At 44.0% G+C, this 24,874-nt stretch overlaps 1 protein-coding gene across 6 annotated transcripts; it reads left to right on the forward strand.

Moving 5' to 3' along the window:
- Window positions 1-425: 425 nt before the first annotated feature.
- On the forward strand, window positions 426-24,067 carry LOC140195873 (thiamine transporter 2-like). Of its 6 annotated transcripts, none has more exons than XM_072254513.1 (5): window positions 426-610; window positions 8,471-9,296; window positions 14,972-15,164; window positions 22,031-22,172; window positions 23,200-24,067. In XM_072254513.1, the coding sequence occupies exons 1-5, from the start codon at window positions 440-442 to the stop codon at window positions 23,368-23,370; spliced, it is 1,503 nt and encodes a 500-aa protein (XP_072110614.1). In that variant the 5' UTR covers window positions 426-439; the 3' UTR covers window positions 23,371-24,067. The 6 variants fall into 6 exon arrangements, with proteins under 6 accessions (XP_072110614.1, XP_072110616.1, XP_072110618.1 ...); XM_072254515.1 differs by lacking the exon at window positions 23,200-24,067 and adding an exon at window positions 14,246-14,321 and having other exon boundaries at window positions 22,031-22,125; XM_072254517.1 differs by lacking the exons at window positions 22,031-22,172; window positions 23,200-24,067 and adding exons at window positions 14,246-14,321; window positions 16,123-16,182.
- Window positions 24,068-24,874: the final 807 nt, after the last annotated feature.

Here is a 24,874-nt window from a genome sequence, read left to right on the forward strand (position 1 = left end):
GTTATATGGTTATATGGAAGCCATTTGTCACGTCTATATTGGCTCACAGAGCAATCCTAATCTGTGATTAAGAAAATTATTTTAAGTAAAAACCCAAATCATACTATTAGCTTGAGAAAGCAGTGCAATCATTGTTCATGTCAGTTTTTAAGTTACACTTAAAGCAGAAACTCTGTCTGATTTACAAAACTATTTAAAAATGAAAATTCATTTGATCTGAAGAAATGTGAACTGACCTGAAACCTGTGCAGGTATCTCTAAGTATTCATTAACTTTGAGTTCCAATTATGCTGGTAATTAAAATATGGAAAGCAAAACCATGGAGTTTGCTTCCAAAGTATTAAAGTCCATCCTGTGTGATAACCCTTGGTTAGAATGTAGATGAGCATAAACTGCTCAGTCTGAACACACAGAGAAAGGATTAGTTCTGGTCAGAACAATGTCAACGTGCTGTAAATTCATGGATTGTTGCAAACCAGTGCAAAGCAATGGATGGCTATATCCCACACTACTTCTGTGTGCCTATGGATTTTTTACCATGATGAGACCATCGGAGCCTTTTCTTACACCCTATCTTGTTGGACCTGATAAAAATTTAACCATTGATCAGGTATGTGTCCGTAAATACTGTATATATTTAGATTGGATGAGAAGATATGGCTAATTCAGTCAGATTTTCTTCTGAGGGAGAAGACAGTGGCAGCTATTCAATACATTTCAGCTGCCTTTCCACTTCCTTGCATCCCTGTTGGGATGCAAGCATTCTCAGAGTAAATAAAGATCTGGTTCTTTCCCAATGTGTGTGTGTGTGCGTGTGTGTGCGCCCTTAACTCCTGGAGGAGTCGTCAGGGCGCCGTCATGACAAGCTTTTTGTACTGATCTTTTTGGTATGCTCAACATACGGCGTGGCTTGGGCATCTGAAACCTGGTGGAGCAGATCCTTCTCCAGGTTTTTTTTTTTACGAAGTCGAGTTGTTAGCTCGACACTCAACCCAGGCACGGATGGAGAGCGTGCAAGGGAGCCGGCCAGATTCGAACTTGGGACCTCTCGCCCCGAAGTCCAACGCTGGTGCCACTAGACCACCAGCCGGCTTTATATGGCAAGCAAACTCTTTCTGGGCTTCCACAGACCTGTAGACTGGCTGGAAGCCCGAGAAAAGTTTATTCATCATATCTGCCAGGAAAGCACTCGATCCACTTTTCACTTACCTCTGTGGGGATGAATTTCACCACAATATTCGTCACCTTGAATCATTGCATAAAGAGAAGGCGAGACTTCCTTGTCCTTTAGCCTGATCCCTGTACCTGGCTGGAAGCCTGAGAAGAGCTTATTCATTCGCAGAGCAGGTTAAAAGGGCAGCACGAAATTGTGAGCCCATACTGTTCTATGTTCTATTTCTTCCAAGAGAAGCACTTCTACACCTTCTAGTTTGGAGTGTTGCATCTGGTTTCAGTTGAGATTTCCATCACTGGCCGTGCTTTGGGTAGATCATAGTCATAGTCATAGTCACACTTTATTGATCCCGGGGGAAATTGGTTTTCATTACAGTTGCACCATAAATAATAAATAGTAATAAAACCATAAATAGTTAAATAGTAATATGTAAATTATGCCAGTAGATTATGAAATAAGTCCAGGACCAGCCTATTGGCTCAGGGTGTCTGACCCTCCAAGGGAGGAGTTGTAAAGTTTGATGGCCACAGGCAGAAATGACTTCCTATGATGCTCTGTGTTGCATCTCGGTGGTATGAGTCTCTGACTGAATGTACTCCTGTGCCCACCCAGTACATTATGTAGTGGATGGGAGACATTGATCAAGATGGCATGCAACTTGGACAGCATCTTCTTTTCAGACACCACCGTCAGAGAGTCCAGTTCCATCCCCACAACATCACTGGCCTTACGAATGAGTTTGTTGATTCTGTTGGTGTCTGCTACCCTCAGCCTGCTGCCCCTGGGCTAGATAGGCTAGATTTTACTAGGAGACAATGGATCTAAAATGCACCCGTCCAAGACTTTATTTTTCGGTGAGATTCTATGAACAATCCAATAGGGGAATCATCCTCCCGGATCCCTCCTGGGGCCTGTCTGAATAATTCATCTTTATTAGGTATACCGGAGCCAGCATGTGTTGTTTTCAATATCTATTTCAATATTAAAGACAGCGTCATGGAGCATGGAAATGGGCCATTTGGCCCATCACGTCCATCCTGACCAGTGGGCACCCATCTATATTAATCCCATCTTCCAGCAGTTAGTCCATGCCAACGGAATTCAAGTACTCGTCTAGATTCCTAGTAAATGCTATCAGCGACTTTCTCAGGCTCTGCTTTCCAGGTACTCACCACTCCCTGGGTAAAAACGCTCAGATTCCACCTAAATCTCCTGCAAGAGGCCTTGCCGTAGAGTTTGGAGACTTGCGTGCCTCAATGACCTGGAGAATTATGTTGGCTGGAGTCAGGGCTTTATGCTTTGGCCCTTGGTAGGATCACCCATGCCAAACAGGTCAAAGGGTAGAGGCCAGACTAATAGTGACCCACCAGTCCTCCAGGTTTGGAGGTTCAGCTCAGGGATAACAACTCTGACTGGTCAAAATAAAATTGTTTTTTTGAATCCTTCTTTATCTGTGTGCGATGCTGTGGACAGACGGAGATGGAGAACCTTCATTGCTGCCCCAAATGTCCTCCAATTTTATCTCCATGCACAGGTAAAGTTAATTTAGAAAAAATGGCTGGATTCAAAGAGAGAAATATTTTTAAAAAAAGCTGAAACATAAAGAACATTAAAGTATTCCAAACTTTTTAAAGTGACTAAAAGTAATTGAAAGCAGAATGTGTAAGACATCACATTTGTAGCCAGTCATTCAGATTTAATTTACCACTGAATCATAGTCATAGTCATAGTCATACTCTATTGATCCGGGGGGAAATTGGTTTTCGTTACAGTTGCACCATAAATAATAAATAGTCATAGAACCACAAATGGTTAAATAGTAATATGTAAATTATGCCAGTAAATTATGAAATAAGTCCAGGACCAGCCTATCGGCTCAGGATGTCTGACCCTCCAAGGGAGGAGTTGTAAAGTTTGATGGCCACAGGCAGGAATGACTTCCTATGACGCTCAGTGCTGCATCTCGGTGGAATGAGTCTCTGGCTGAATGTACTCCTGTACCCACCCAGTACATAATGTGGTGGATGGGAGACATTGACCAAGATGGTATGTAACTTAGACAGCATCCTCTTTTCAGGCACCGCTGTGAGGGAGTCCAGTTCCATCCCTATAACATCACTGGCCTTACGAATGAGTTAGTCCTGACGAAGGGTCTTGGCCTGAAACGTCGACTGTACCTCTTCCTAGAGATGCTGCCTGGCCTGCTGCGTTCACCAGCAACTTTGATGTGTGTTGCTTGAATTTCCAGCATCTGCAGAATTCCTGTTATTTATGAATAAGTTTGTTGATTCTGTTGGTGTCTTCTACCCTCAGCCTGCTGCCCCAGCACACAACAGCAAACATGATAGCACTGGCCACCACAGACTCGTAGAACATCCTCAGCATCGTCCGGCAGATGTTAAAGGACCTCAGTCTCCTCAGGAAGTAGAGACGGCTCTGACCCTTCTTGTAGACAGCCTCAGTGTTCTTTGACCAGTCCAGTTTATTGTCAATTCGTATCTCCGGATATTTGTAATCCCTTTGGAAACAGGGGTCACCGGTGCCTTAGCTCTCCTCAGGTCTACCACCACCTCCTTGGTCTTTTTCACATTAAGCTGCAGATAATTCTGCTCACACCATGTGACAAAGTTTCCTACCGTAGCCCTGTACTCAGCCTCATCTTCCTTGCTGATGCATCCAACTATGGCAGAGTCATTCGAAAACTTCTGAAGATAACAAGGCTCTGTGCAGTAGTTGAAGTCCGAGGTGTAAATGGTGAAGAGAAAGGGAGACAAGACAGTCCCCTGTGGAGTCCCATTCGAATGGATGAAGTCCCCATTTTTCTACATTTAACATCAGATTTGCATTACTGGAAACACTGTTCAACGGCAAGGGAGCCCTTTAAATACTTTACCAAAATCTGGCCTTTCTAATCATTATGTAAAAATACAATACTGTTGATGCCAGAAATCTGACGTGAAAACTGAAGACATGGGAAATGCTCAACGATCAGGCAGAATCCATGGAGCGAGAACAGAGTTAACATTTCAGTCAGATGATCTTTCATCAAAGCTAGCAAAAATTAGAAATGTAACATTGGAAACTCTGCAGATGCTGGAATTCCAAGCAACACAGACAAAATGCTGGAGGAACTCAGCAGGCCAGGCAGCATCTATGGAAAAAAAGTACAGTTGACGTTTTGGGCTGAGACCCTTCAGCAGGACCGGAGAAAAAAAAGACGAGGAGTAAAGTTGAAAGTTGGGGGGAGACGAGGAAGAAACACCTGGTGATAGGTGAAACTTGGAGGTGGGGGACTGAATTAAGGAGCTGGAAGTTGATTGGTGAAAGGGATATAGAGTTGGAGAAGGGGAAATCTGATAGGAGAGGACAGAAAGCCATGGAAGAAAGTAAGAGACTAAAGGGGGGAGGAGAATCAGAGGGAGGCAGTGGGCAGGCAAGGAGATAAGGTGAGAGAGGGGAAAAGGGGTGGGAAATAGTGAAGGGGGGAGGCATTACCGGAAGTTCAAGAAATTGATTTTTATGCCACAGAGAGATCTTGCTTTTTCTGGCAGACGGAGCGTAAGTGCTTGGCAAAACAGTCTCCCAAACTACGTCGTGTCTGTCCGGTATACAGGAGGCCGCACTGGGAGCACTGGATACAGTAGATGACCACAACAGACTCACAGGTGAAGTTTCGCCTCTCCTGGAAGGACTGTTTGGGGCCCTGAATGGTAATGAGGGAGAAGGTGTAGGGGCAGGTGTGGCACTTGTTCCTCTTGCAAGGATAAGTGTCAGGAGGGAGATCAGTGGGGAGGGATGAATGGACCAAGGAATTGCGTAGAGAGCAACCCTGCGGAAAGCAGAAAGTGGTTGGGGAGGGGGAGATGAAGATGGCTGAAATTCTGGAGAATTATGTGCTGGACGCGGAGGCTGGTTGGGTGACAGGTGAAGACAAGAAGAACCATATCCCTGGTAGGGTGGTGGGAGGTTGGGGTGGGAGCAGACGTGCCCGAAATGGAAGAGATGCGGTTCAGGGCAGCATTGGGGTGGAGGAAGGGAAGCTCCTTTCTTTGAAGAAGGAGGACATCGCTTTCATTTTGGAATGAAAAGCCTGAGAGCAGATGCAGTGGCGACAGAGGAATTGTGAGAAGAGGATGGTGGTTTTACAAGTAACAGGGTGGGATGATATATAGTCCAGGTAGCTGTGAGAGTCAGTACGTTTTATATAGACATCAGTAGATAAGCAGACCCCAGAGACAGACGTAGAGAGATCAGAAAAGGGGCAGGAGGTGTTGGAAATGGACCAGGTAAATTTTAGGGACGGGTGGAAGTTGGAGGCAAAGTGGATGAAGTCAACAAGTTCCGCATTGGTGTAGCGTAGGAAAAGTGCGGGATGGTCAACAGTATAGGCTTAGAACATAGACTGTTCCACGTAGCCGACAAACAGGCAGGCATAGCTGGGACCCATGTGAGTGCCCATGGCTACACCTTTTGTTTGAAGGAGGCAGGAGGAGCCAAAGGAGAAAATATTTAGAGTGAGGACAAATTCCACTAGGCGGAGGAGAGTGGTGGTGGAGGGGAACTGGTTGGGTCTGCTGTCCAGAAAAAAAATGGAGCTTTGAAGCCTTTCTGGTTGGGGATAGAGGTGTATAGGGACTGCACGTCCATAGTAAAAATGAGGTGATGGGGCCAGGGAAACTGAAATTATTGAAAAGATCCAGAGCATGTGAAGTGTCATGGATGTAGGTAGGGAGGGACTGAACTAGGGGGGGAGAAAACAGAGTTGAGGTAAGCTGAAATGAGTTCAGTGGGCAGGAACAAGCTGAAACAATGGGTCTACCTGAACAAGCGGGTTTGTGGATCTTGGGTAGGAGGTAGAAAGGGGAGTTGTGGAGTATGGGAACTATGAGATTGGTGGGAGTGGATGGGAGATTCCCCAGAGGTTGGTGATGGTGTGGGAGACAATATCCTGTGCTCCTTAGTGGGGTCGTGTTCCAGGGGTAAGTAAGAGGAGGTGTCTGAGAGTTGTCGCTGGGCTTCAGCAAAGTATAGGTCTGTACGCCAGACTACTACAGCACCTCCCTTATCTGCAGGTTTGTTTTATGGTGAGATTAGGACTGGTGCAGAGGGAGTGAAGCAGCGTGGTTGGAAGGAGTGAGGTTGGAATTGGAGAGAGGAGTGTTGAAGTTGAGATGGTAGTGTAACAGGGTTTATGGAGTGGGGCAGAATGAACATCAGATATAATCTGCGATGGACATCAGCACATACCAAATGGCATGTCTGAAGATAGTGTGTCTGAAAGGGGGTGGTAAAGGAGTGTCTGGAGGATGTATAATTCGAAGGAGATGAACCAAATCTGAATGATCAGGAAAGGAGGAAATGTGAAACGCCAGATGGGAATAGCACGTTATCTAAATTTTGGACTTGTGTCCTGGGTGCCCCATTGTGTCCAGTCAACAGAGGCCTAAGTGGGAGTGGGATGGTGGAGGGGTTGAAGTGAGAGGCAACTATCGGCTCAGAGTTAAGCTTGTGGACTGAATAGAGGTGCCTGATAAGTGATCATCCAATCTGCACTTGCCATACACTGCAGCGGGGCAAACCCCATCAAACACTGCGCTCTGTGCAGAAGTCTTAGGCACATATATAGAGCTAGGATGTCTAGCACTTTTGCTCAGTACTATAGTAATTTTATGTATTGCACTGTACTGCTGCCACAAAAATAAAATTCATGGCATATGTGAGCGACGATAAACCTGATTCTGATACGGGTCTCTATTGTGGACTGGGAGTGGGAAAGAGGGCAGGGAGAGAGGAATCATAATTGGGAAAAGGGGAAGGAGTGGGAAGCACTGTAATGATCAATAAACTAACTGTCTGGAATCAAGTAGCCTTGCCTGATTTCTCAGGGTTGGGTGTGTCTACACCTGTGCCCCTCCCCCGCCCCCCCGTCCCTGACACTCCTTTTCTGCCACTTGTCCCATAACTATAGATTATGGGAAGGTGCGGAAGATGAGGACGAAAGTAGCCGTACCCTCGTCTTGAATGGGAGGAGAAAGGGTGGGAGCCAACTTGCAGGAAGTTGAACAATTGTGGTTAAGAGTCATGTCATCTCTACTGCAAAGAAAACCATCATTGATATAAAAGGAAAATGTGTCGGAAACATTAGTGTAGAGGGTGATTTCTTCAGAACAGGTGCAAATATACACTCCACCCCCTAAAACAACTCCTTCACCTCGAACTGGAATCCTTTGACAATGCTGGTATAGTCTTTCAGTGCCTTGATTCACTTCATCAAGCCTCTCACCTTTTTCTTAAAAGTAAAACCAAAAAAAAACAAACCAGGAAGATATTTTACTGTCTCTTGACTCATGAATGTTGCAGTTCCTTTCTCCGTTACTGAAGTTATGGGCTTCACCTGATGACTACCATCTATTATACTGTATATATTTTCTGATTCTAAACCAAATCCATGAAATTTCATGCAGCTTTGTACAGGTATGTCCTGTTTTCCTATTGCAACACTATATTTGTTTTAATGCTGCATAAGTTTGTTTTATATTAGTTTTAATCAATAATCAAAGCTTCCCTGCCACGTCATCCGTCCACCATTGGGCAGGAGATACAGAAGCCTGAAGTCCCACTCCACCAAGTTCAAGAACAGCTACTTCCCCGCAGCCACCGAGCTTGATCCATCCAGCAAAGCCCCAGGCACTACCGTTTGGCAGCTCTACGGCCACCTCTGATCACTTTTAGATTAAAAATGGACTGTTTCTTTGCTCTAATTGTTCTTCATTGTCAAGTCAAGTCAAATTTATTGATAAAGCACGTTTAAAGACAACCCATGTTGACCAAAGTGCTGTACAAGCCATAACAGGTAGCTAAAATCACAAATACAAGAAACACAGATATAAACAACAAGGCACACAGCTGATAGGCACAAAATAAACAACACATGAGCCTCGGGACAAGCCAAAAACCAGCCACGTCAGGAAGATTCAAACGCTGGTGAATAAAGGTAAGTTTTGAGCCTGGACTTAAAAGAGTCAATGGAGGGGGCAGATCTGATAGGGAGGGGAATGCTGTTCCACAGTCTAGGGGCTACAACAGCAAAGGGGCGGCCACCCCTGAACTTAAATTGAGATCGTGGGTATTATACTGTGTATAATTTATGTTTTTCTCATGAATGCTGCTCACATGATGCCAAGTGCCTGTGATGCTGCGGTGGGTAGGTTTCTCACTGGGGCTGTGCGTACATTTACACGTGCACAGCACAATGAACTCGTTCTTTTTTAACCCCATTTTTCCATTCACTTTCAGGTTACGAATGAAATATTACCAGTATGGACCTACTCCTACTTGGTAATTTTGGTTCCCATCTTCTTGGTCACCGACTACCTCAGATACAAACCTGTGTTAATGTTGCAAGGGATCAGCTTCATCGCCACGTGGCTGATGCTCCTGTTTGCGCACGGGGTCCTGGCCATGCAGTTCTTAGAGTTCACCTACGGCTTTGTGTCTGCCACTGAAATAGCTTATTACTCTTATATTTACAGTATTGTTGACTTAAAGCACTACCAAAAGGTGACTAGTTACTGCCGGAGTATCACATTGGTCGCATACACCTTCGGCTCCGTGCTGGGACAAGTCTTGGTCTCTGTAGGCGATGTATCTTACTTCATTCTGAACGTGATTTCTCTGGTGTCAGTGTCTCTGGGCTTCCTTGTCTCCATCCCCCTGCCGATGCCCAAGAGAAGTATGTTCTTTCACAGGAAAGAAACAGAAGGCGTTCGGGTCGCGCCATCCACCGAAAATGTCAAGCCAGCCCCCGGAGATGCTTTCCCACAAGGTGATCTAGATATCGTGGCCGCCTCGCAAGGTCCGGCTGACGTGCAGAAAGGTGCGCCCAGTCCGGAGAAAGCAGCTGAGCGCAAGGGTATCATACAGAGCCTCTTCCAGTTGTATTCTGATTTCAAGGAAAGCTATTCCTCTCCAGAAATCATCTACTGGTCTGCCTGGTGGGCATTGGCTACCTGTGGGTATCTCCAAGTGACAAATTATATACAGGTGCTGTGGGATCACATTGAACCATCCCGAAACGACTCAACCTATAACGGTGGAGTGGAAGCAGTGTCAACCTTTATGAGTAAGTTGAATTATAATATTTATCTATTTTACCATAAGAATTAGCATCTTTTGATATTATCTAAATCTATTTAAATGAGGAATGACAACAGCTAAGTTCCTGTAAAATTCCACTCTGAGTTAGTCACCAGCACCCAGATCAAGACACCTCTAGTGAGAACTGGTAGATACCACAAGAGCATCAGGCAAAGTGAGAGAGAGTTAAACATTAAACACAAGTGATCCTGCAGATGCCCCTCCCCCACCTTCTTACTCTGCCATCGTCTCCCCTCCTTTCCAGTCCTGATGAAGAGTTCGGCGCGAAACGTCAGCTGTTTATTTATTTCCATAGATGCTGCCTGACATGCCGAGTTCCTCCAGCATTTTTTGTGAGTTACACAATCCAATAGCCTTGGACAAGAGAGACTTCCATTGTCTGCGGGAGAGTGTAGCTTAAAAGGCAAGTCCCACCCAACAAGACCATCTAGTGAAGACCACAAAACATAAGTGCGTCGAGTCCACTGGCTCTGCTCCACCACTACAGCATAGCTAATTTCCCATCCCTTTTAATTCTAATCTTCAGCCTTCTCCGTAATCTTTGTTGTCTTTACTAATTAAGAACCTACGTCTCTCTGCTTAAAATATATGCAATGACTTGGCCTCCACAGCCATCTGTGGCAGTGAATTTCAGAAATTCACCACCCTCTAGCTAAAGAAATTCCTACTCATCTTTGCTTTAAAGGGACGTGTTTGTATTCTGAGCCTGTACCCTCTGGTACTAGACTCCCCCACTATCAGAAACATCCTTTCCACATCCACTCTATTTAGGCCTTTCAATATTCAATAGGTTTTAATGAGATTCCCTCCCTTATTCTTCTAAACTCTGGCAAGTATAAGCCCAGAGAGCCATCAAACACTCCTCATATAGTAACCTTTTATTCCTGGAATCATTCCAGTGAACCTCCCCTGGAGCCAATCCAATGCCAGCACAGTGAAGTTCAAGTTCAATTTTATTGTCATTTAAATGTAAACACTTTAATCAACAAGGTCCAAGTCTTAGGCCTGTGTACCTCCTTCTACAACGGGATTTTTGACTTCCTCACCGTGAGACCACAGCCTGTGTGGTTGGAATTAACACCAGCTCATGAACAATCAGCACTGGTGCACCCCAAGGGTGTGTGCTTAGCCCACTGCTCTATCTCCACACCCATGACTGTGTGGCCAGGCACAGTTCAAATGCCATCCACAAATTTGCCGACAACACAACTCTGGTTGGAGGAATTTCAGGCGGTGACAAGGAGTGTACAGGAGCGAGGTAGATCAGCTGCCTCAGTGGTGTCACAGCAAGGGGAAGTTGAGGGAACACACATCTGTCCTCATCGAGGGCGCAGAAGTGGAAAAGCTGAACAGATTCAAGTTTCTGGGTGTCAACGTCTTTGAGGATCTATCCTAGGTCCAACATATTGATGCAATTACAAAGGAGGTACAACAGTGGCTATATTTCATTAGGAGTTTGAAGAGAATTGGTATGTCACCAAAGACACTTGCAAATTTCTACAGATGTACTGTGGAGAACATTCTAACTGGTTGATTCACCGTCTGGTATGGAGGGGCCACTGCACAGGTTCGGAAATGCTGTGAACTCTGCCAATTGCACCATGGGCACTCGCCTCCCCGGTATCCAGGCAATGCCTGAAGAAGGCAGCATCCATCATTAAGGACCCCAATTACCCAGCACATGGCCTCTTCGCTTTGCTACCAAGGAGGAGGTATAGACACACATCAACATTTCCGGAACAACCTCTTTCCCCTCTTCCTTCAGATTTTGGAATGGACAATGAACCCACAAACTCTTCCTCAGCATTTTATTCCCTCTTTTTTTGCACTACTTATGTATTTCCATAGATACTTATCATTGTAATTTATAGTTTTAATTACTATGTATTGCAATGTACTACTGCCACAAAACAACAAACCTCACGCCATGCGCCGGTGATACTAAATCTGATTCTGATCCTGATTTGCATATACAGCCACACGAACCAATGTTCCTCTGGACCAAGGTGCACAACACAGTACATATGACTCACACACAACACATGAAGTTATATTACCGCAAATAAATTAACAAATATTAAAGCATATTCCAGAAGATTGACATTTAGCATAAGGTGCATTTATGACAGAAGTTAAAAAGTAAACAGTGTAGCACTACTGGTGCCTCATGGGTGATGAGACCTGGGTGGTGGCAGGGAGTTCAGTAGTCTTAAATGGCCGAGGGAAGAAGCTGTTTCCCATCCTAACAGTCCCCGTCATAATGCTATGGGACCTCTTGCCTGATGGTAGGTGGTCAAAGAGATGTGCGATGGATGGGAGGGATCACTGACAAGCTAAGGGCCCTGCGTACGCAGCTTTCCTGATAAATATCTCTGATGGGTGGCAGAGAGACCCTGACGATCCTCTCAGCAGTCCTCTTAAGGCTGATTTATACTTCTGCATCAAATCGACGCCGCAGGTACAGCGTAGTTACGAACCCTACGCAGAGCCTACGCGGATCCCTACGCCATAGCCTGACGCGCACCTCTCCCAAAATGTAACTACACGTCACGGCAATGCAGACCGCAACAACTGTGATTGGTCCACTTGATAGCATCGCATTTCCTCCTACACTGCAATAGCTTCCCATTGGGCGACTGAAGGGCAGGGAAGGAACTCTGGCTGCAATGCTTTCCATAAAGCTTTACAGACCTCCGAAATTATGGAGGGCAAATTTCGATTTTCCGAAAAAAGACGCTCGCTTTAAACTTGTTTACCCCGAGAAAGACCACCGTGACCGTGAAGCCTTGCGCGGGCAGGTATGTGCGCATGTGCGACGTGCCCGAATTGCAGAGCAACGCAGACACACCAACGCACAAGTACAAATGCTCATAACTCGCGTAGGCCACTGGCGTAGGTTACGGCGTTCATTTGACGCAGAAGTATAAATCAGCCTGTAGCCCTTTGTAGCATTGCAGTCAGAGGTCAACATCTCTTGGAAGGTGTTAAATGTAAGAAAATATGATAGGACTGATGATTGGACACTTCATGGCTCTACAAACTTCAGCGAAAGCTGAATGATTGTATAAGGAGACCTCTGCTCTGCTTGAGTGGGTAGATCCATAGAAATCATAGAAACCATAGAAACTACAGCACAGAAACAGGCCTTTTGGCCCTTCTTGGCTGTGCCGAACCATTTTCTGCCTAGTCCCATTGACCTGCACATGGACCATATCCCTCCATACACCTCCCATCCATGTATCTGTCCAATTTATTCTTAAATGTTAAAAAAAGAACCCGCATTTACCACCTCGTCTGGCAGCTCATTCCATACTCCCACCACTCTCTGTGTGAAGAAGCCCCCCCCAATGTTCCCTTTAAACTTTTCCCCCCTCACCTTTAACCCATGTCCTCTGGTTTTTTTCTCCCCTTGCCTCAGTGGAAAAAGCCTGCTTGCATTCACTCTATCTATACCCATCATAATTTTATACACCTCTATCAAATCTCCCCTCATTCTTCTACGCTCCAGGGAATAAGGTCCCAACCTATTCAACTTTTCTCTGTAACTGAGTTTCTCAAGTCCCGGCAACATCCTTCCAAACCTTCTCTGCACTCTTTCAACCTCATTTATATCCTTCCTGTAATTTGGTGACCAAAACTGAACACAATACTCCAGATCCGGCCTCACCAATGCCTTATACAACCTCATCATAACATTGTGCTGAATTAGTCGATGCTTTTCATTGTTCCGTTTCTCCTCATGCTCGTTGGCCCATTCATCTTCATTGTTTGGTTTCCATGGTGATTGGTGTGGCCACTGCAGACCCTTCCCCACATGGGCATGAGGTGTGGGCCACCAGTCAGGTTGTGAGGTGCTGAGCTCCATCTGGGCTTCTGTGCACTCCTCATTTTGAGGTTCTCCATCCCAGCCAAAGTGCTGATTCGCCATTCTCAGACATAAAGTTCAAAGTACACGCAGTATAGATCACCACATACTACCCTGAGATTCATTTCCTTGCGGGCATTCACAGAAAACAAAGGAACACAATAGCATCAATGAAAAACCGCGCACGAACAAAAATGCACACTAACCAACGTGCAAAAAATAACAAGTTGTGGAAATACAAAAATGGAAAAAAACTAAAGCAATAATTATAAATAAATAAATCATAAATATTAAGAATATGAGTTGTTGAGTCCTTGAAGGTGAGTCCATAGATTGTGGAATCAGTTGAGTGATGTTATCCACACTGGTCCAGGAGCCTGATGGTTGAGGCGTAGTAACTATTCCTGAACTGGTGTGGGACCTAAGGCTCATATACATCCTTCCTGATGGCAGCAGTGAGGAGAGACCATGGCCTGGATGGTGGGGGTCCTTGATGATGGATGCTGCTCTCCTGTGACAGCGTTCCTTCTAGCTGTGGTCAATGGCATCATGGGCCAAAGATTCCCAGGAGATGGTTGGGATGTTGCAATTTTTATAAAGAGGTATTGAGCTCATCCTTAACTTGTTCCTTTTTTTCTGATATTTTTCCAATGGAAGGTAAAAAAATGCGTGTTTCTGTTTTGGGAGCTTGCTGTTGGCCTGTCAGTGGAGCAGGCCTATTGCAGTTAGAGCCACAAAACTGGGAACACTGGCATGAATGAGACACTGTCTTTGGTTCTCCAGTCCTCCTAGTGAATTTGGCAGAGAGATGAAGTGATGCAGAGACCGTGCAGAATATATCACCACAATGCCTTGACAGGACTGCTGTAGGTAGTTCAGATCTCAGAGAAGCATTGGAGGGTAGGGATCACTGCTGTCTGCTAGCCTGTGAGTTTAGCGCCAGGTCTAATATCGTGATCATCAACCATCTTCTTCAATCGACCAAAAGCTGTGCTGGTGCACTGAGGGGGGAAGGTGAATTTTGTCATCAGTGCCTCTCTTTACCACAGGATCGTTCCAGATATATGAGAAGTGCTCTATGATTTCTAGGATTTGGCCGCAGACATTTATTGTCAGAGGGCAAAGGTAAGATTAAGTAACCTAGTATATGGCTAGTTAGACTCCTCTTGATTAGTTACTACAATTTTGTTACAAAAGGAGAGCTGGAATGAGAACAATGCAACATTAAAGCATTCAGGGCCAGCCAGCAGATTATGCGTAATAATTAACCCAATGTGTTAGAAATTTAAAAGCAATGGAATCAGTAATATGAGTGTTCCTCTATTTTAATTTTCTAGTGTTTTACTAAACTATTCATGTACAAGTTAAATTGTAGACTTCTTGTGAACATTACCTGATCATTTTTATAAATGCGAGAGATTCCGTAGATGCTGGAAATCCAGAGCAACAGGCAAAAATGGCTGGAGGAACTTAGCAGGTCAGGTGGCATCTATGGAGGGGACCTCTCCATAAATGCTGCCTGACCTGCTGAGTTCCTCCAGTTTTTTCTGTGTGTTACTTTGATCATTTTAGTTTGGTAACTGCTTGTTATTACCACCGACCCAAAGAATTGATATCTCAGGTTTTCTTTGCAAAATCGATCATTTTAAAAAGCACATTATGTTCAGCTGTTAGTTGTGGATTATCTGAAACAAAAGGCAGCATTGCTCACTTTAACTGTGTGTTTGATCTTCAGGCACTGACTCGGTGACAGCTCCCTCTCTGATTGAATCTAGGTGCTGTTACGTCCTTCGCCGTGGGCTTTGTGAAGGTGGATTGGCTCGTCTGGGGAGAATTCGCACTCGGCATCTTTTCAGTGATAGATGCCAGTGCTTTATATGTCATGGGTTGTGCAGACAACATCTGGGTTTGTTACGCTGGTTATGTCGCGTTCAAAGCTTCCTACTTCTTGTTAGTTACCATAGCTACGTGAGTATGATGTTTTACCAAAGTATGACAGTGAAATTTTATTTAAAATGAGATAAGATTGGATAAAATAGACAATTTGATAGAAGTGTACAAGATGGCAAGAGGCATAGATGGAGTGGATAGCCAAAAACTTTTTCCCAGGGCAGAAATGGCTAACACTTGCTCATTCATTATTTGCCACATTGTATGACGTGGGTGATCGTGGTCTTTCCATGACCATGATTGTTCTTGGCAAAGTTTTCTGCAGAAGTGGTTTGCCATTGCCTTCTTCTGGGCAGTGTCTTTACAAGATGGGTGACCCCAGCCACTATCAATACTCTTCAGAGATTGTCTGCCTGGCGTCAGTGATCACATAACCAGGACTTGTGATACGCACCAACTTCTCATATGACCATCCACCACCTGTTCTCATGGCCTCCTTTGGTAGAGATGTATCTCCACTCCACCGCCCCAGCTCATACTAGGGGGCACAATTTTAAGGTGATGGGAGGAAAGCACGGGGGGAGGGTGGGATGTCAGAGGAAGTCTTTTTTTACACAGAATATGGCGGATACATGGAACGCCCTGCCAGGGGTAGCGGTAGAGGCGGGTACATCTGGAGCATTTAAGAAACTCTTAGATCAGCACATGAATGATAGAAAAATGAAATGTTCTGTAGGAGGGACGGGTTAGATTGATCTTAAGAATAGGGTAAAAGTTTGGCACAACATAGTGGGTTGATGGTCCTGTACTGCGCTGAAGTGTTCTATATTCTATAAGATTCACTAAATTCCAGCCAAAACAATAATTCATATAATTTTCTTTAAGCAAGTCAAGGTGCCTTTAAGCAACCAAGTCACATCTTTATAATTAAACTTCTGGATCTTTGAGATACACTGATCTCTAAACAAATCAATAAGTTAACTCCAATGCTGAACGTTCATATTCTTTGTTTTTATTATTTAACTTTTTCTTTTAGTAAAATAAAAACATCTACCAGGGATGAAAATTTGAAAGTCTTGGATCATGTCAGAGCCACATCATACAAACTCTCTTAGTATCTGGGTACCGGCACCTGAAGGTCTGCTAACTACAACCCCAGGACAGCAATTCCTACCTTTCCACGTTGAGTTGAACAAAACGTTGAGTGTTAGGAGAAGTGTGGAAGTATTTGTGCAGATGTGTTGGTAATTTTTTTTTAAGATTTTCAGCAATAGACCACTGTAACAGGCCCTTCTGACGCACCAGGACTGCACAACCCAATTGCACCCATGTGAACAATTAAACTACTAACCTGTACATCTTTGGAACATGGGAAGAAACTGGAGCATTCAGAGGAAACCTACACAGTCACAAGGAGAAGGTAAAAACCTCCTTATAGATAGTGACAAGAATGGAACCTGGTTCACTGGCACTGTGACGTGTTACACTACCCTCCACACATCTGTGCCATCCCAGATGTGATGAGATTATTAAAGGGGGGGGTGCAAGAGAACAGCATAAGGAATGATTATAGTGATCCACGGCAAACCCAATGATGCTGTTGACATGAAGCACAATGCATTCAAACTGTCAGACCTCGCTGAGGTATAACCATCCTGACTGCAAGGACGGTACACCTTCCCTTCTAGATGATTGTTGTCCATACCACTCACATTGTGGGCAGTCTAAAAGCTAGCAGGGTCCAATCAGGGCCCACTCAATTATTGTTCTGGGCGATACATTTTGTAAGATATGCACATGCTCCAGTCTACGCCCTCACGGTGCTGAGGTTGAGAGGCTTCGAGTTCCTAGGTGTGAACATCACCAATAACCCATCCTGCTCCGACAGCCAGGATAGCTCACCAAAGCCTTTACTTCCTTAGGAGGCTCATGATATTCGTCCTGTCTCCGTCAACTCTCACCAATTTTTACTGAAGCACCATCCAAAGCATTCTGTCTGCATACGTAATGCCTTGGGGGTGGTAACACTTCTGTATGTGACCACAAGACACTCCAGAGAGTTGTGGACCTAGCTCCTCACATGACAGGACGCAGCCTCCCCTCCTTGGACTCTTAAGTGCTTCAGTAAAGCAGCCAGAGTAAGCAAAGCCTCCATCCACCCTGATGTTCTTTCTTCTTCCCTCTCCTGTTGTGCAGCAGATACAAAAGCCTGAAAGCACGTAGCACCAGGCTCGAAGGTAGCTCATATACGAATGTTATCAGGCTCTTGAACAGAGCTCTTGTATGATAAGGTGGACTTTTGGTCTCATAATCTAGCTCATTTTGATCTTGTGCTTTAGCATTTATTTGCACTGCACCTGTTTGGTATCTTTTGTGCTTCATTCAGCATTGTTATATTCTACCTCAATGCACTCTGTAGTGATCTGATCTTAGGTTCCACACTGCTAGGTTCAGGAACAGTGAGTTCCGAAACAAAATGCAAGATAGTTTAGAGAGTATGCATTATGATCAGAGATTAAGGGAGCTAGGGCTTTACTCTTTGGAGAGAAGGAGGATGAGAGGAGACATGATAGAGGTGTACAAGATAATATAATAAGAGGAATAGATAGAGTGGATAGCCAGCGCCTCTTCCCCAGGGCACCACTGCTCAATACAAGAGGACATGGCTTTAAGGTAAGGGGTGGGAAGTTCAAGGGGAATATTAGAGGAAGGTTTTTTACTCAGAGAGTGGTTGGTGCGTGGAATGCACTGCCTGAGTCAGTGGTGGAGGCAGATACACTAGTGAAGTTTAAGAGACTACTAGACAGGTATATGGAGGAATTTAAGTTGGGGGGTTATATGGGAGGCAGAGTTTGAGGGTCAGCACAACATTGTGGGCCGAAGGGCCTGTAATGTGCTGTACTATTCTATGTTCTATGTTCTATAAGCTTTTCACTGTATCCTGGAACATGTGACAATAATAAACCAATACCAACTATGTCCAGCACATACCCCACATAACTCAAAGCTCAAAGTAAATTTATAATCGAAGTATATATATGTCACCATATAAGACCATAAGACATAGGAGCAGAATTAGGTCGTACAGCCCATTGAGTCTACTCTGCCATGCCCTCATGGCCAATCCCGGATCCCACTCAACCCCATACACCTGCCTTCTCATCGTATCCTTTGATGCCCTGACCGATCAGGAAACAATCAACTTCCACCTTAAATATACCCACCCACTTGGCCTCCACCACAGTCTGTGGCAGAAGGATTCACTACTTTCTGGCTAAAAAAATTCCTCCTTACCTCTGTCCTAAAGGGTCACCCCTCAATTTTGAGGCTGTGGCCTCTAGTTCTGGATATCCCCACCATAGGAAACCTCTCCACATCGACCCTATCTAGTCCTTTCAACGTTCAGTAGGTTCCAATGAGATCCTCCTGCATTTTTCTAAATTCCAGTGACTAACTTATCCAACCCTGAGATTCACTCTCTTACTTGCAGTCACAATAGTACACAACAGAATCAACAAAAAACTGCACATGTAAACAACAAATGTGCAAACAAAGGCAAATTCTGCGAGTACATCATTAATTAATTAATTAATACCGTGGGCATGAGTTGTAGAGTCTCTAAAAGTGAGACCACTGGATTTGGCATCAGCTCAGAGGTGATGTGAGTGAATTTATCCACACTGGTTTCAAGCCTGATGGTTGATAGTTTTCAACCTCTCACTGCTATGGGTGGAAGATCCCACTTGTTTCCAAAAAGGCAACAATTATACCAGTGCCTAAGAAGAATAACGTGAGCTGCCAAAATGACTATCGGCTGGAAGTACTCACTTCGACAGTGATGAAATGCTTTGAGAGGTTGGTCATGACTAGACTGAACTCCTGCTTCAGCAAGGACCTGGACCCACTGCAATTTGCCTGTCGCCACAATAGGTCAATGGCAGATGTAATCTCAATGGCTCTCCACTCGGCTTTAGACCACCTGGACAACACAAACACCTAAGTCAGGATGCTGTTCATCGACTATAGCTCAGCATTTAATACATCATTCCCACAATCCTGATTGCAGAACCTGGGCCTCTGTACCTCCCTCTGCAATTGGATCCTCAACTTCCTAACCGGAAGACCACAATCTGTGTGGATTGGTGATAACGTATCCTCCTTGCTGACGATCAACACTGGTGCACCTCAGGGGTGTGTGCTTAGCCCACTGCTCTACTCTTTATATACCCATGACTGTGTGGCAAATTTCATGTCACATGCCCGTGGTAATAAATCTGATTCTGATTCTGACTTAGTACACAGTCCTGAGGGGCTCCTGTGTTGAGAGTCAGAGGGGTGGAGGTGAGGGAGCCCACTCTTACCTCCTGCCGGCGATCTGACAGAAAATCCAGGATTCAGTTGCAAAGGCAAGGTCAAACCTGAGGTCTCTGAGCTTCCTGCCGAGCCTGGATGGAGTTATGGTGTTAAATGCTGAACCGTAGGTGAGGCTCTGCATACGGTGTGACCCTCGTTCACATCGGGGATCCAGTGTCCCGGGTGTAATCCCGGCTTCTAGGGCCACGCAAGCGGAGTTTGCCTGTTCTCCCTATGTCAGCGAGGGTTTCCTCTGGGTGCTCCAGTTCCCAGCCACATGCCAAAGAACAGCAGGTCCGTAGGTTCACTGGCCATGACAAATTGTCCCTGGTAGGTGGATGAGTGGTGGAATTTGGGGAGGAGTTGATGAGCTGGGTTAGGGTAGAATTAATGTGAGAATGGGGGCTCGGTGGGCTCTATCCCTCTATGACTCTCTGGCACTTCTCTGCTTTCTGCTTCTCTCCTTTCCCAAACTGGGCCATTACATTTGTAGTTCTCCAATCTGCTGGAACCCTTAATGATCTGGGGAATTTTGGACAATCAATGTCAGTTCAATTCACTACATCCTTGTAACATATAACCGTATAACAATTACAGCACGGAAACAGGCCACCTTGGCCCTTCTAGTCCGTGCCAAATCCTTCTTTTGATACCCTAGCTTCCACATCCTTCCTACAATGAGGTGACCAGAACTGAACACAATATTCCAAGTGTGGTCTCACCAGACTTTTATAGAGCTGCAACATTACCTCACGACTCTGGAACTCGATTCCCTGACTAGTGAAGGCCAAAATACTATGTGCCTTCCTAACAAACCTATCAACATGCACTACAACTCTGAGGGGTCTATGGACATGGCCTCAAAGAGGCCTTTGTTCCTCCACACTGCCAAGAATCCCGCATATAATCCATTGAAAATTCAATTCCACAGTCTCATCTTCAAAAGAACTAACATTGGTCTGAGCAACCGTTTCATTTTTATGTATTTATAGAAGAACTTACTGCCTGATTTTGTAGTTCTTGCTAACATATAATCTATTTTCTCCCCTTGTTATTCATTACTGGCATCAAAATGTTTACCCAATCTTCATAGCTACCACTAAACTTTGTAACTTTAGACAGTATGTCTTTTCGTTCCACATAATACTGTCCTTAATTTCCTAAGTCAGCCACAGATAGCTAACCTTTTCCATAGAGAATTCATTTGTCAATCAGGTCTTATCCTTACGTACAGATACTCTTGTGCCTAGCGTCACTTTATGGACATACAATCAATCTACGTATATAAGCTATCTTATGCATTTATATATATTATTATTGTGTTCTCAGTCTTGTGTTTTTTTGGTGCTGCATTGGATCTGGAGTAACAATTATTTTGTTCTCCTTTAAGCTTGTGTACTGGAAATGATATTAAACAATATTGAATCGTAAACATTCACTGATTTAAGATTCAGGATTCATATGTATTTATCATGTGTGCAGTGAGATGTGGTGTTTTTGTTAACAACCGGCACACCCCAAGGGTATGCACAGAGTAGCCTGCAAGTGTCACCACCTATTCTGATGCCAAACCAGCAAGCCCATGATGCTCGGCAGAACAACACCGAACACAGCAAGCAACAAAACTACAAAACATCCCCCGTTCCTTCCTCCCAGCCATGTACATACACAGTTGTCTAACCCCAAGACAGTCCGTATTCACCTGCCTCTGGCCTCTAACAGACCTGAATTTGCATTTGGATGCAGATACGCAGACATTGGACCTTTGACTACCCCACATCTCAGCCCTGCTCCATACAAGCAGTGGGGAGAGGAGATGTGTTGCTCAACAAACAGGGTGCTCCTCACCTGCTGTGAACTGTGACTGACGCAAAGTGGAAAGTTCCATTGGTCTATAAAGGTTCAGGTGATACTAGCAATCAAATGCTCCCATTCCACTTACAAACTGCCCCATCTACTGGCACAATTCCAGTCTTTAGCTGTTTATCTTAGTTAAGTTAATGACTAAACTAGTACAGGAGATTAGGGAAAGTCGATCATCAGTAGCATTATCCAGATGATTTGTGACAAAGTACACTTGGCTTAGGAACCAGGATAGTTGTGTGCAGATATAATTTTGTCCCCATGTTAATTCTATACACATTATCCTTGCTGTTATAATTGTCTCTATTCATATTTATAATGGAAATTTGCTTATTTTAAACTTATTGGTAATAAGATTAAAATATTCCATTGTGCTGGCTTATATTTGCCCTCTACCCCTCCAGAATTGTGCCGATCCCTTCTTCCACACAGGATCAGAGTGTCAGTTGTCTCCATGTGGAAGGCAGCCAGTTCCTACTCTGGTCTCTTTGTCTGATGACCACATGGGACTCCAGCTTGGGTTTCAGAAAGCCTTGATCCTCACGTAGACTATGACACAGAACATGGAATATAGAAGAGGAACAGGCCCTAGGGCCCATAAACTGTCTGATCATGTGGCAGCCAGCTCCACACATTCTGCACTGGAGGCTACAAATATTCTTTTATTCCTTGTTGAACAAATATTGGACACAAATTTCAAAGTCTAACCAGTTATTTTCTTCATCAAGATACCAGATTGCTGCTAACCTAAGCGTGGAGCGCTATGCACTGTTGTTTGGAGTAAATACCTTCATAGCCCTAGTTCTGCAGACCATCCTGACCATCGTTGTCGTTGATGCAAGAGGCCTTAGTTTGGATATTATCACTCAGGTGGGTTAAATACTGGACGGTGAGTGAACTGCAGTGGTCTTGTTTGGGCAACATGGAAGTTATGAACAAAAAGCTTAAAGCAGCTCAGCACAGTACAGGCCCTTCAGCCCGCAATGTTGTGAAGACCTTTTAACCAACTCAAGATCAATCTAACCCTTCAAGCTAACCCTTCCATTTTTCTTTCTTCCATGTGCCTATCTCGGAATCTCTTAAATGTCCTAATGTATCTGCCTCTACCACCACCCTCAGAAGTGCATTCCAGGCACCGACCACTCCCTCTGTACAGGACCTACCTCTGACTTCTTAAAATTTTGCTCCACTCACCCTAAAACGACGTTCTGTAGTTGCTCTGGGACAAAGGCCACTCTGCCTATGCCTTTTATAATTTTGTACACCTCTATTAAGTCACCTCTCATCCTTTGTTCCAAAGAGCAAAGCCCTAATGTGCTCAACATTTCCTCATAAGATAGGATGATGAACTGAGATCTTGGATACAGTAATGTACGAAATAATAAAACAGAGTCTATTGTACTATGATGTGTGTTCTCCTGTCACACGGAGATGAACAGTTGCATATGCTTATTGCATTTGATAGGAAAGATCCTTGTGACAACAGAGCTGAATGAGATTAAAAGTCCAAATGAACCTAAAGTCCAAAACAAGCTATTATTGTGGTTTATCAATAGCCTTTTTGGTTCTGGTTCAGAAGTTCACCAGTTCGTGTCCTCAAAACCAGGTACACTTTACTATGTTCTGCATCACCATTTTTCATGATTAAATTTTGTCCAGTCTCCTTTTATCATCAGCATTCTTCCTGGATTACCTAATTTCTTCAGTGTGGCGTCATCCTGTTCAGTTATCTTAAACCTTTCATTTGAACTTTCAGTAAAAGAATTATTTCCATCCTATAAAGAACTGCATATAAGCCAATAACTGAGGGTCAAACACTAGCTCAGTATCCATCATATTCTTTGCACAGATGCAAATGTGTAACCAGCTGCAACAATTGTATGCTTTTATCTTGCAGTTCCTGGTTTATGGGACTTACTTTGCGGTGATAGCAGGACTTTTCCTCATCAGAGGTACTTACACCTTAACTCAAAGTTGGCGGAAAAGAAATAGACAAGATGGGTCAGAGGTCACCAATGGAAATACTGTACCGTCTGAAAACGAGATATACCATTCAGAACAATTTTGAAAATTTGTAAATACTGACTTTCACTTGGTCACTCAGTGGGTGGATAAGGGACCATTTACTCTGTTCCATCCAGTGTGGGAAATCATTTCCATGAGATTGTTTTGCTGCGGTTCACGATTCCTTTACTGTGTTTTATTAATCTTCAAAAATAGAAAGTGTCGCACAGCAACAGCGAATGTATATGAGGTGGCTTGTGATTTTCTGCACGCTGATTTCTGTAACTAGCAATTATCCGAGAACATGCAAAGAGCAAAGAAAGCTCGATAAAGTACAGTAATCAAAGTAAGTTTATTATCAAAGTCCGTAAATTGCCATATACTACCCTAAGTTTCATTTTTTTCCGAGCATTTACAGTAAAATAGAGAAATACAATAGAATTTACAAAAACTATAAACAAATATTGACAAACAACCAATGTGCAAAAGAAGACAATTGTGCAAATAAATAATATTGAGCATACGAGTTGTAGAGTCATTGAAAGTGAGTCTGTAGGTTTTGAAATTCAAGGTTGTTTATTGTCATTCTTCAGTTCATGAGCGCAAAGGAGAATGAAATGATCATTTCTCCAGATGCGATGCTGCATAAAAAAACCACAATAACTATAAAGAACACAATAAAAAATCTAAAAAGCACTTAGTACATATAAACACAACGTATAAGTAACTGTTATATGCATGGACTGTTTGTATGTGCATAAGAGGATGCTAGGTGCTTTGCGGTGCTGGGGGGTGGGTGGGAGGGTTAACAGGTGGAGGTGTTGATCAGCATGATGGCTTGGGGAAAGTTGCTGTTCTTGAGTCTAGTGGTCCTGGCGTAGATGCTGTGTAGCTGCTCCCCTGATGGGAGTGGGCAGATAGAATTAAGAAACTGCAAGAATAAGAAGACCCTAATGGGAGATATATACAAGCCTCCAAACAGGAGCCAGGATGTGGGCTATAAATTACTACGGCAGTCAGAAAAGGCATGTAAAATGGGCAATGTTGTGATGGTCATGGAGGATTTCAATACACAGGTAGATTGGGAAAATTAGGTCGGTGTTATATCCCAAGAGAGGGGATTTGTAGAATGCTGACAAGATGAATTGTAGAGCAGTTTATGGTTGAGCCCACTCGGGTACAACAATTCTGGATTGGGTAATGACCCAGATTTGATTAGGGAGCTTAAGGTAAAGAAACCATTAGGAGGCAGTGTCATAATATGATAGAATTCACCATGCATTCTGAGAAGGAGAAGCTAAAATCGGATCTTTCAAAGTTCAAAATAAATTTTATTATCAAATTACATATAAGTCGCCATATACAATCCTGAGATTCATTTTCTTGTCGGCATAGTCAATAATCTATAGAATAATAACCATGACAGAATCAATGAAAGACAGTGATTTAAGGGGTCAACCAGATAGCAGAGGACACCAAACTAGGGCACAGTCGCAGGGGTGATGGCAGAAAAGCACTGGCTGGTGTTTCTGGGGGGGGAATTGAAAAGGTGTAGGAAAAATACATCT

Source organism: Mobula birostris, chromosome 4, assembly GCF_030028105.1.
Source record: "Mobula birostris isolate sMobBir1 chromosome 4, sMobBir1.hap1, whole genome shotgun sequence".
Classification (NCBI taxonomy): Eukaryota; Metazoa; Chordata; class Chondrichthyes; order Myliobatiformes; family Myliobatidae; genus Mobula; species Mobula birostris.

Bases quoted from the DNA above. Each gene is read 5' to 3' on its own strand.
- LOC140195873 (XM_072254513.1), top strand. From the start codon at position 440: ATGTCAACGTGCTGTAAATTCATGGATTGTTGCAAACCAGTGCAAAGC. The intron at 15,165-22,030 runs GTGAGTATGATG...TTCTTCATCAAG, and splicing joins TTGTTAGTTACCATAGCTAC to ATACCAGATTGCTGCTAACC. The intron at 22,173-23,199 runs GTGGGTTAAATA...TTTATCTTGCAG, and splicing joins GTTTGGATATTATCACTCAG to TTCCTGGTTTATGGGACTTA.